Source organism: Spodoptera frugiperda, chromosome 29, assembly GCF_023101765.2.
Source record: "Spodoptera frugiperda isolate SF20-4 chromosome 29, AGI-APGP_CSIRO_Sfru_2.0, whole genome shotgun sequence".
NCBI classification, from domain to species: Eukaryota; Metazoa; Arthropoda; class Insecta; order Lepidoptera; family Noctuidae; genus Spodoptera; species Spodoptera frugiperda.
This window is the reverse complement of record NC_064240.1, coordinates 4,785,445-4,797,736: the sequence shown is the minus strand read 5'-3', so window position 1 is coordinate 4,797,736 and position 12,292 is coordinate 4,785,445. Positions and strand designations below refer to the sequence as shown.

Sequence of the window (12,292 nt, the reverse complement as noted above, 5' to 3'; positions counted from 1 at the left end):
AGCCTTTCAAGTAGGATTATTTTTTAAAGTCCTTAAACTCTAAATGGGCTAAAAAATCAGCTATTATCGAGGAAAATATTCAGCTGAATTTAATGGGCTTATAAAGGACGTCAAGACCAGACTACATAAGTGTCTGTAAGGCTTGATAAATTAACATCTACTCCCTACTATTGTACTGATAACTTCAAATCGATTAAGAGAATTCTTTTCATTCTTAATTTAGACATTTTTATCATAATGACGTCAAAGTCTGTTGTAAACAAAAAAAACAACAAAAGAACAATGCCTGATGTAAATAAACACACACATGTATTATCGGAAAAGTTTACGCACGAACAAAAATTCCACTTGCACAAACAACATTATCGGTGTGGGAGACGCACTGTACACTGTAAATAACAATGATGAAATACTAATAATTGTATTATCCATTACAGATAAGAGTGACAGCGACAGTGAAGGTCAATAGGAGTAACAGGGGACTGCGTTTTGTCGTATTCTGGTCAATCTTACATAATACTTCGTACTTAGTGTCAATTCTCGGCGTACAACGTAAAATAAGAACGTATCTACAGGTAACAGATATTTAGTCTGTGGATCACAAGCCGAGGATCAAGTATGTTATTATAGAATGTCGTATTCTATTAGCTTTATTAAGAATCTTAGATTTAATGTCACGTGTATTAACACACTCACTGTTTAAATTACAGCCCCCACCAAATAAGTCTTATTTAACAAAGTAAATTCGTCACAAAAGTCAGTAAAGGCGTTACATTATTTCGGAAACAGTGAATGTGTTGATGTTCTCTATATAAATAAATATTCATCAACGAAGAATGCTCAAGTACTGTAAGGCGAACACTGCCATATAATGAAGTAGAGTACTCAAAATATATGAACGAATTTTGTATAAAAAAAAAAAATACATTCCAAAACAACCCGATTTATAATCGTGTAAATATAATGTTATTAAATATGTTTTTTTGTATATTTTTTTAGATTTTTGTTCTTTAAATGTTAGTAATAATTACATCTATAGAACAATAAAATATTAGCAAGACTAATTATTACTAACATAAGGAAACTAGGTAATATAAATTGACGGTTTATGTTTTTTTATTATAAACTGGACTGTTATATAATAATGTGTATGATTGTTTGTGTGTATGCGACAGTGAAATGTATAGAATGATTTATTTTTTTATAATTATCACGTGAATATATGGGACATGTATTATATATACGTTTTGTATTAAAGTATTTTTAAGCTGATATAATTTATAGTAAAATACATAATATTGGGACCAAACTGGGAACAACAGTAACAAATATATAGAGAGTATTAGACTAGTTCTATGAAACATGTATTCTTTTATATACGTACCTAATGAAATTGTTTTTTTTAATGGAAATACTCAAAGAATCTTCATCAGGTGGTCATTATTCCATCACAATCTTTTACCACGTTAGCGATTACATAATAAAGATATTTTTTTACAAAAATTTTAATGAAATAAATTTTAATACGTATATTTATTAAGAATTTTATTTTATTTAATACCCTTACCTATAGTATCAAGGACTGTACACTGACTGTACAAATTCACGTCTTTTATCTCCTATGGAGTAGGCAAAGGTGCACATTATGGCACGTAATGCCACTGTACAATGTACACCCACTTTTCACCATTTGTTTTATAGGTCCCATGTAATAGAATGCCAGACTCCGTGCTACTACTAAGAATTTTCGAAAAGCCCAGCAATATTGTACCCGATCCGGGAATCGAACCCGAGCCCAATTGCCTAGCAGTCGCACTTGCGACCACTCAACCAACAAGGCAGTAAAAAACAATGTTATCATAAGTTTTTTCTATTCCGTGTTATCATACAAGAAAATAACAATTGTCCATTTTACCTACCCACTAGGGAGAGGTCAGACCTATTGAACTGTCTCGCCGAAATATAAACAAAAGTTAACGAATACCAGTATATATGTATTTATTATCAGCAACCAATTGTGTCAATAAAACCAGTGATTACGTGTTCTGACCTGTTAACGCTTTCAATTAATGTCATAAGATCAATCAATGACATAAATAAACTATGATGATCATCATTTTATCGAAGTTGTCATGCTTAAAGCACGTGGTGACACTTTGCGTATATGTAATGTCATTTTCATCATACTGTATACAACTATACATCAGCTTTATTCATACTATAGTATGGAATGTAGGCATGCTACATACTGTGTCATCATCTAGAAATATTGTGCAATTTCATGAAGAGAAATATGATGTACGATTTTATATTATTATTATTTGATTGGATATATGATAGCAATGAGTATTAAGTGTAGTATTAAATCTTTCAAATTTGAAAATAAACTGAACTACGACAGCGATAGAATATGAATGTTATAAGAAAGTTTGTAACACAACAGTACCCTTAGTACGAGTTTTCTTTACGTTTAAAGTAATCGAAACAAGAGCGTATTCGGCGCTCTGATAGGCCGGCTTGAATGAATCAACCAATTAGAGCGCCGAACGAGCTCACGTTTCGTTCTCGTACCGAAAGTTAACAACTACTTATAAACTCGATAAGGAAGGCAAACATGAACCAATATAAGAAGGATAACCAATAGGGCAACGATTCTCAGTAAAATACCAACATACGAATTAAAAGTAAATTTATTCTTCATTAAGAATTTTAGCACAGCCAATTACACGACGCTTAATTTACTAGCCAAACAAGAAAGTAGGTAAAATACTTTTAAAATAATAATAATAGAATATTAAAAATAAACTTATAAATTACTTGGCATGTTTATTCTGGAAGTCTTTCATGTACTTCACTAAGGTTTCCACTTCTTCAACTGATACTGCGTTGTAGATTGACGCTCGGATACCACCGACGCTTCTGAAAATTTATAAATAAGACATTAATTTCAATTTAAGACATTGTTTTGTTTATTTCTATAAAAAATAATTGATTAAAAAATAATGTTAGTATTTTGGAAATGTTTGCTACATTCTTTATCTTGGATAGTGCTCAATATGGGCCCCTAAGTAACTTGAAACTGGTTGAGTAACATCGTCATATATTTATTTACTGAATAAATACTACAAGCTTAAAATTGATGCACATCAGGGGGTTTACTTTTGAGTCCAATTTTGATCAATCGATTTGGCTTTATATGCCATACTCTGAATGCTATTTTAATAGCTACGATTGGAGTTGTATAGTTTTAACATTGAATAATTATTGAGATTTTATTGCATTGACATTGAGATTGGTTTCAAGAGTAAGCGCCCAGATATCCTTACATCTACACAAAATACAAATTCACATATAATGGTCATAGTATTTACCTGTGTCCCTTCAACTGAATTAGTCCTAAAGCCTCAGCACCCTTCAGGAACTCCTTTTCAAGATCATCATTGGGTGGAGATCCGATTCTGAATGGGACGTTCATCTTGCTTCTGGCATTCTTGGCTACTGGCACGGAATAGAAACCATTGGACTCTTCCACTGCGCCGTAGACCAGGGAGGCTTTCTTCGCGGCTAGTTTAGCCATGCCCTCGACACCACCATTCCTTTCTACCCATTGTAAAACTCTTCCCATTACGTAGATACTGGAATGTAGAGAGGAAAGAAATATTAATAAAACATGGTTGAAGAAAAAACTTAAACAGAGGCGAAGATTATGTACGAAGAAAATCTGCTAGTGTAGTAATCATCTTATCAAATGATCATCAAATATTTTCATAAACTGTACATAGGTAGGTACATGTCATTTATTTCTTTTTGCATGTGAAATAAATCGGAAGTTTCCCGTACAAAATGCTAGTAACTCTTTTAGTTCAAAACAACAATGCATAAATATTTTATCAATAAAGGCAGTAGATATGGTTTATGTATCAGTTAATTGAGTACATGACCTATCCCAATATCTAACTAAATGACTTGTTATTTGACCTTGATTAAACCTGTAACTACTCCAATTTATTTTCCAAGTGTTGTTAGTACTTTATTTTCCAAGATGACAGACACAAAACATTATAACATTCAACAAAAATAACGCTACAACCACGCAATAAGATCAGTGTACTCAGTCAAAACAACAATAATCATAATAACCTGTACATGTAAAGTTAGATTAAGGAATGATAGGGTACAAAGATTGCAGGGTACAAAAGCGGCCCTGTCTATACTAGTATCTTCGGGTACTTTTGTTTAATATTGCCCCACACTAGGATTTTCTTATGTGTCGTGGATGCATTTAGAAACATACAAGTTCATAGACACATGACACCCAGATCCGGAACAACAATTTGTGGATCACACAAAGAGTTGTTCCGTGCGGGAATCGAACCCGCGACACATTGCACGGCAGCCAGTTGCCTAACCACCGCGCCAACCGTGCAAGGTGGATGGAGCACTGTTGACAATTTCATATTATCCAAGGAAAAATACCATAATACTATTATTATCAACTAAGTACTTTTGGAAATTTACACGCCTGATTACTCAAAACAAAATAATATTGTTTCCATCGCATTATCAATTATAGGGTAGTTATCTACCTACATGGTAATCTCAATAATAATAGCTACAAATATCTTTTTAGGTAAATACCTATTAACGTAATTTGTTCAAGCGATAAATTAATAATATGTTTGATAAAATCGGTTACTAAGGGTGGAAATGCCTTACTTATGTAAGATAGTATTTACTAGTCAAATATATATCTATTTGTTATCTAATACATCTAATCGACTCTAGTATGGTATATGATAAGTTTTATTATGTTTATTGCTATTTTTCAAGGTTGCACTCACGTGTTCTATTCCTAAACGCCATAAAGCGCGATGTAAGATAATGTCTATAACCTTCCTCAACAATTGGGCAGGAAAATTGAGAAAATTTTGTATCACACTGTTCTCATCTCATCACGTATCTTTAGCACATTATCGAGTTGTAATAAAAACCTCTCCATGTTCTTATTCGCAATTTTAGACGCCTGACAATAGCTTAAAAATTAACTATTTATCACTAAAGTACTAACTAAAAATTCAACTGAAATTATCTATCTCAAACCAAAGATATGAATTTTGGTAACTCGGAAGAAACTGTTTGTGTACACACAGCTATACCTAGCTATAAAAACTCCACTATATCATGGTAACGCTTTGTATAATCTTTTCGCACATTCAACGGTCAGTTTATACTGGTTTTGTATAGCTTAATGTTAAGATTGTTTCGTCTTTTCAAAGATACTCACGCGAACATAGGAGGTGTGTTAAGAATTGAGTCTGCCTTAGCATTGGCAGTCCAATCGAAGAGCGATGGGCATATCGGCAGCGCTTGGTTCAGCAAATCTTCTCTAACGATGACCAGGCACACGCCAGCGGTACCTATGTTCTTCTGTGCACCGGCGTATATTACTCCGAACTAGAAGAGAAGAATAAAAATAAGATTAATATTATTTTTAATGCGTAGAGTCAGATAGCAGGAGAAATCTATATACATATATTGCTGCAACGTTTTTTTCCTAGCTCTTGTAAAAACCTTTTTGAATTTTGGTGTTGGTGATGTTTAAAATCTTACTGGCCATATTGGCTGTCAAAATTGAACGATAAACCGTTTGTATAGTACGATCTATCGATCTATTACTATGCCGTATTTGCAACATTTAAAGTCTATGTATTGATTTTTGCCACATATTTCTAAAAGACTCCTTAGCTTCATGCGTATCACAACTAGCATATTAGCACTTAGCCCACACACATATTCACCCAGTATACATTGGGAGTATCTAAAAATTCATTCGTACAGTCTTAATTACACGCATTATTAAGTTCAAACAGCTTTAAAAAGAGCAAGTAATCGGCTGACCCCTAAATGATACGGTAACAATTTGTTTATCGTCCAACACGAATGTCCTTTATCGGACATCAATTCGCTATCTTATCGTTCTTTCGGCCTATTAATGTCGTTTACCGATACACAAGTGGCCAATTCGCAACGTACTAAAAATGAGGCATTCCTCAAATTTTTCTTACACAAAGTCATAGTCAAAATCAAAATTATTTATTTCAAATAGACCAGGAAGGCACTTTTGATATTAAAAATGTCTGTCTGTCGGCCAGTCCTCTAGTGAAGATATTTGCTCGTTCCAAACTGTAGATTCCTATGGAGAAGAACGAGCAAAAAACTCCATAGGTTACTCTTTTTTAATTCGATTTATAAGACAGTGCATGTTTATCCTTCACCTACATCAAAACATAAATATTCTATAGACGTTGGCGCATGCCTCGTTCTATATAATAGGTACAGTTAGCAAAGTTATTTGCTATGCAGTTAAGAAAATAAAATATTGACTCAGTACTGTAGCTATTGTTACACTTGAATTATGTTTTTGTGTGTATTAAGAATGGTGTACAATAAAAATTATTCTATTAATTTCTATATGGTTTTTAATTAACCCATATCTTTTTGTAACCATGGGTCGGCTCAGTTGCCAACCAATGATTATCGTCTCTGTACTGAATCATATTTATTTTCTTACCTGTATATTAAATAGTTAGGTCGACTGTACATACTACGCCTGCGTCATGTTTCTAGGTCAAACCGTACAACAAACATAGATCTTAAAGAGACATGAAGGTTTTAATTCAAGTAATAGTTTAGTTACTATAGAGATAATTTGTTCTAGTTTTAGTTCAAACATAATGGCTTGCAAAATAACATTATCGACCGAAATGGAATGTAGACATATTAAAAAATTATTGAGTTCCAAAAAATGGGAAGATAAAACAAATCAATAATTATTATGAGACTTAGTACACGAGGTTGTTAACATGTGGATTCGGCTATCATTGTGCTGATAAGTCGTAGGTCGGCGCGGGCAATGCCCCTACAGCTAAAAGTGATACATTTGTTGATTACATGCATCTTGAAAGTCATTGGACAAAAAATACATATTTTTATACGTCTTGCAAGCCAAACAACAACTATTGGGATGTTTCCAAGTTTCCAACTAAACAAATAAAGTTTCTTTCTCGAAACATGAAAACAATGACTTTTGTATTAATAAGCATACTTTTCGTCTACTTATTTATTAAATAGTTAGCACACCTAACTCCTTATTTATTAGCTACCAAATTAGGAAAGGGAAGGACTTAGTTAATTTTTAAATTATTTTATGTATTGTAAAGTTGAAATGATTTAATTTTAAAATACTGAATAGGTAATATACATAATACAATATTACATATTTAGTAATGTATGTATGAACATAGATACATACAAAACCTCACGCCTGTGGAGATAGGCGTTCCTACCCCCAAGTATCCCATGGGGGGAGGCAGAGACAATGGAACGCCAATTGCTATGAATCTTACATACCTCTTTCGTCATAATCATCAGTAAGATAGTAAATACTTTTATCAATATCTATTATTAGTTATTTGCTATCTATGTTACTAGTTCATTATTAAGAACGTTTGATATGAGTATGAGTCATAAAATTAAGTACTGTAGGCATTTATTTTTTATCTGTATCAGGTGATTTTTAAAACCCATTTGCCCGCAGTTGTTTATGTAACGATTAATTGTAAAAGCCATTGAATTACCAAAGCCATTAGAAACATTTTATATTGAGAGGCTGTTACATATCTGACTTATAATTTTTACATTAACTATCATGAACTTAGTTTTGTTTTCCTTAAGGGCTTAGTATGTGATTTTTTTGCAATTAAAAAGATGGAACGATAGCACGGTCGACACTCTGATGGGCCGGCTGGAATGAACCAACCAATCAGTGCCGAGCGCGTTCTCGTTTCCATCTCGTTAAAGTAAACGCGTACTAAGGGTATTGCACTTGGTTACGCAATAATATATTTTTCCTGTTTACTTGTCTACAGTTTTAATGTTTTATTTACAGAAGTTCATTTAGATGACAGTATTGAAAATAAGGTAAATGCTTTGTAATTGACTAACACTCCTTACAGTTTTCAAAAACTATAACAAATTACAGCCTTAGTTTCTTTTTTTAGTTCTTCCTAGACTCCTGACTATCACTAACCAACACTTCTGGTTTAGATCACCTAACAAAACACTTTAAATAAGCTTCAAAACGAATGATGTCAAAGTACCAATACCTCCTAACTGACAAAAGTCCAAATTTTACACAAATTGAAAAAAAAAAACATTTTTATTTCTTGGGTTTTCATACATTAGTAACTATTTCGATTACTTTCGAAAACATGTCAGTTAGGAAGTAAAGTAAGCCATCGAAATAAAAAAAAATAGAAATATTTCTCACCTTCGAGACATCAACTTTCTTAGACATAATATTTGAAGACATGTCAGCTACTAGAGGTACTCCCTTTGTGTCGGGAATAAAGTCGAATTCAACACCTGAAATGTAAACAAAACTAATATTAGCATACATAGCCACTGAAACATATACATTGGCCTAATTAATGTGATTAAAACTAATGGAGAGTGTACTCAATTGTACTGACAAGTAATTCATTCTATTGTGTGCCTTATCAGTGATGTAATAAGTACTATACTTTCATTTAGTTGTGTATACTTAAAACAAAAGTACATCAAAGTTAGAACTACATTGCAGTGACCAATTATAACGGAGGATCTGCCTTCAACAGTTTTCTGTTAGACAAAGACATGATTGATTTTCAACTTTATTGCATTGTTATTAAGTCAAAAATCTATTGAGTAAAAGACAGATTAGGGCAGCTCATTGTATGTCTTCCCTTGTCATAATTTGACCATTTTTATCATAAGAAAGCAAAAGTATATCAAAAATCTGTACTATAAATAGAATAGTTTACAATAATGATAACAACATACTTACAAACAAACATAATAAGAATATATTAACAAGATAAGATCCAAATGTTATCAGATAGTTACCATGAATAGTTTCATTGGTGCAAATGTGAACATATGAGGCGTTGGGATCAAGATTCCACTCCGATTGGTCAGGAATGCCAACATAACGATCTGTAGGAGGAAGCACCATGTTCACTTTGCCATATTTCTTGGCCTCCTTGGCTGCTTTAGCTGACCAGTCACCTGAAAAGGAAATATTGTTCAATACCCAACCTCTTTGTTAAATCTTTAGAGATCAACTTTTAAGAAAATAAATTGAAAAGGATGAGTTATTTCCCATTCTATATTTGAAATTAAATAAGCTATGACTTTTAAAAACAATTAAAAAAAGGAATATAGTACCTACTTATCTATTCATCTTATTTATTATCTATGAAGTACAATAATAGAACTAAGAAACTCCTTAGAGTAGGCAAGTAGAATAGGGAAAAGATATAATATTTTTCTTCAATAAAAACCAGTTCTATAATTGTTATTTGCTACTGACTGGCTTCCTTTATCATTATTGTCAATACCTAGTGCAAATCAATATTTTTTTCAAAACATGTTCCTCATTACTCATATAATAACAAACAAGATAAGGGGCCTACTATCAAGGACAAATGTAAAATTAAGAGGACACTATAAAAAATTTAAGTTGTTTACAATACCTATACGATAGTTAGTGCTTGTAAAAACTATTCGCTTTCTTTATAGATCGGATAACATACGTATTGATTTCGGATAACGGATTTTTATTCCTATTAAAGAGTACATAATACGTAAATAACACCATGAATAAAATAAAAGTAGTGCCTTACCAGTCACGACATAGTCCGCTGTTCCAGTTCTAGACATCAAGTTAAGTGGAACCGCTGCGAATTCGCCAGTACCACCACCAGCCATGAACAGAATTTTGTAATTTGCCGGCACATCTCTGAAATAATTATATTTTTATTAGTATTTAAAATAAAATTGACCGTTTGTTTTGATTTAGCACAAGATCACCAAAATGTCAAAATGTACAGTTGTAGTCAAAGTCAAAATGTACACACACAAACATCCCCTTCTTTCATTCATTCGTTCATCAACCCTTCACTGACTGGATAACGGAAACTGCTTTTCTTTTGAAAAAATATTTTTCGCATCGTCTGTTCCAGACTTCGATGTAAAATAAACAGCCTAATTATTCCTATTCTATAGAACAACAAACAACATCCTATATTCCTGGGGGCTCTAGAAACAAATCTAATGAAAATAATTAGATTATTTGCGTTATTAATTTGTCTGCACAAGTTTATCAATCTTTACTTTTTAATTTTCGTAATAAAGTAGTTGGTGAGTGTTTATTTTGTTTTGTGCCTTACAAAACTATGTTACATTATTTTGATGAGTCCCGATTCCTCAATTACAGATATTTAAATATTGATGAGCTATAGTCACAAAACTGTTGCTGTTACATTAATATAATTATCAAACTGGTATATTTTTAATTACTTTACGACTACAATTGATTTTATTGAAATACATAAAATGAAAGCGGGCGAAAAATACTAATTTTAAAAATTAAATACTACGAAGTAAGAATGTATAAGTCACCTAATTGTGTCCTAAGAAATACTACGTGTACTTGTTGTAAATTTATTCATAGAATTCATAAAGTAACAACGCTTAATACTTACAATAATCTTCTGACCACATTTTGAACTTCTGTATTAAATTGCATGTATGCTTTGGTCCTGTGACTTGTTTCAAGTAAACTTATGCCAGATCCATCGAAGTTTGTGAGTTCATTTCTCATAATTTCGTAAACCTGATTAAATTATAACATTAATTATTAAAAAAGAAACGCAACGTAATTGTAGTAATGTGAATAGTGTATAAAAATGTGTTTACCTCCTCTGGCATCTTCGCCGGCCCGGCACCAAAGTTGTAAATTTTCGACATGTTTTTTAATTAAAATAAAATAATTTAATTCACAATAACTTTAATTATTTATCACACGACACTGTATCACAGGGCTCGCGCAATGCGTCTGCTCAGACTGAGTAGTTGGGTTATCGCCCTGCCTTTATTATGTCGACGATGACCGGTTTGCTGATCACATGAACTACGTTCATTCGTGTGCAAAACATTGAGATCGTTTACGAATTTTAATTGAAGTTGCACTCAGTTTTGCACGATATCTTTTGCGTTAGTATTATTTTATCATTACGCCTCTTCTTTTTTTATCAACAGAATAGATTAAAGATATATAGGCATCTTTTTTCTCAAAGAAAACAAAACTATCACGAATCGTTGTAAAAATACCTGTTAATTTTATTCAGTTTTGTCATTGGAGTGACCGAATCGTCCGTCCATGTTCATCGCAAAATAAAAACAACTACCGTCAGTTAATTTAATGAATTACATCCTTCGACGACTTCTCTTCGCCAATATACACTTCGTCTTCGGTCTTTAGCTAGTGGAATTGATTCAAGGTCAGATCTACTACTACGTTAGTAGTTGTACGTATTGCCCATTTATTTTTTTACCACCATTTAATTTGTTGCTATGTACCAGATTTACAATTAGGTTTAGTGTTTCTTTTTTTTCTTTTATTTTTAGGAACTTTTGAACATAGTTCACATCCGTTCCGTTGTAACTTAAACTTATTTAACAAATGCAAAAAAACAATATAAATATTAAGGGCTAAAACTACTAATACAAATAAAAATATTATCTGTACAACCAATGACTAAAACTAGTAAAGAGTGTAGTGTTAATATTATTAATATTAGTAGACGTTACAGTAATGTATAAGAGTATAGGTATATGTCACATAAGAGAGGAAAAATCACTAAAGATACTGTTACGGTGTGTTTTTATAAATTTTATTTAGATTAGAAGGATTATCATAGGGAGTATTCCATTTAATATAAATAATTCAGCCGTACGTAATAGTAGTAAACTATGACTGCGTTAGTTACCACAATCACCATATGGAATTAAAATACGTCTGCGATTGAATAAATGCATCCTAATTTAGAGGTGATTTTCCATAATTTGTATGCTTGACAAGTGACTTGGAGATCACAGTTGAGTTAAAAGGAGCAGTAGGCTGCCCCTCAGTTGCTGGTAGAGTCCCTGGTTGGGTTTATTCGTAATATAAATAGCATTATTGACCTGAGTCATATGACTGATAACACAAATTTACAAATGTCTACGAAATAATAAAGTAAAAGGGAAATAACTCGACTTGACCCACAAGTATTACCTAATTAAGAGGTTATCGATATGAACCATTTACACACGAACTTACGTCTGAATGGAAAAAATAACATCTGCCTCAATATGACGTATGTGACATAAAGTTGAAACATTGATGAAATATTTCACTGTAAGTTTACTG

General features: G+C 32.3%; 2 protein-coding genes across 4 annotated transcripts in view; one reads left to right on the top strand and one right to left on the bottom strand.

Moving 5' to 3' along the window:
- LOC118268502 (sushi, von Willebrand factor type A, EGF and pentraxin domain-containing protein 1) overlaps positions 1 to 1,543 on the top strand; it is a 79,678-nt gene extending 78,135 nt beyond the window's left edge. For all 3 annotated transcript variants that reach the window (XM_035583027.2, XM_035583026.2, XM_035583025.2), the window contains one exon: positions 438 to 1,543. In XM_035583027.2, the coding sequence (XP_035438920.1) occupies positions 438 to 469 (32 nt within the window). In that variant the 3' untranslated portion in view covers positions 470 to 1,543. The remainder of the gene's footprint in view (positions 1 to 437) is intronic.
- Positions 1,544 to 2,672: 1,129 nt separating this feature from the next.
- LOC118268504 (probable phosphoserine aminotransferase) lies at positions 2,673 to 11,115 on the bottom strand. Its single transcript, XM_035583028.2, has 8 exons — positions 10,798 to 11,115; positions 10,584 to 10,714; positions 9,723 to 9,838; positions 8,944 to 9,105; positions 8,330 to 8,424; positions 5,285 to 5,454; positions 3,372 to 3,635; positions 2,673 to 2,919 (listed from the first exon to the last, which is right to left on the bottom strand). The coding sequence occupies exons 1-8, from the start codon at positions 10,846 to 10,848 to the stop codon at positions 2,814 to 2,816; spliced, it is 1,095 nt and encodes a 364-aa protein (XP_035438921.2). The 5' UTR covers positions 10,849 to 11,115; the 3' UTR covers positions 2,673 to 2,813.
- Positions 11,116 to 12,292: the final 1,177 nt, after the last annotated feature.

Coding starts and splice junctions, on each gene's coding strand:
- LOC118268504 (XM_035583028.2), bottom strand. CDS start 10,848: ATGTCGAAAATTTACAACTTTGGTGCCGGGCCGGCGAAGATGCCAGAG. Junction 9,839..10,583: donor AATGTGGTCAGAAGATTATT/GTAAGTATTAAG, acceptor TAATTATTTCAG/AGATGTGCCGGCAAATTACA. Junction 2,920..3,371: donor ATTCAGTTGAAGGGACACAG/GTAAATACTATG, acceptor ATAAATTTTCAG/AAGCGTCGGTGGTATCCGAG.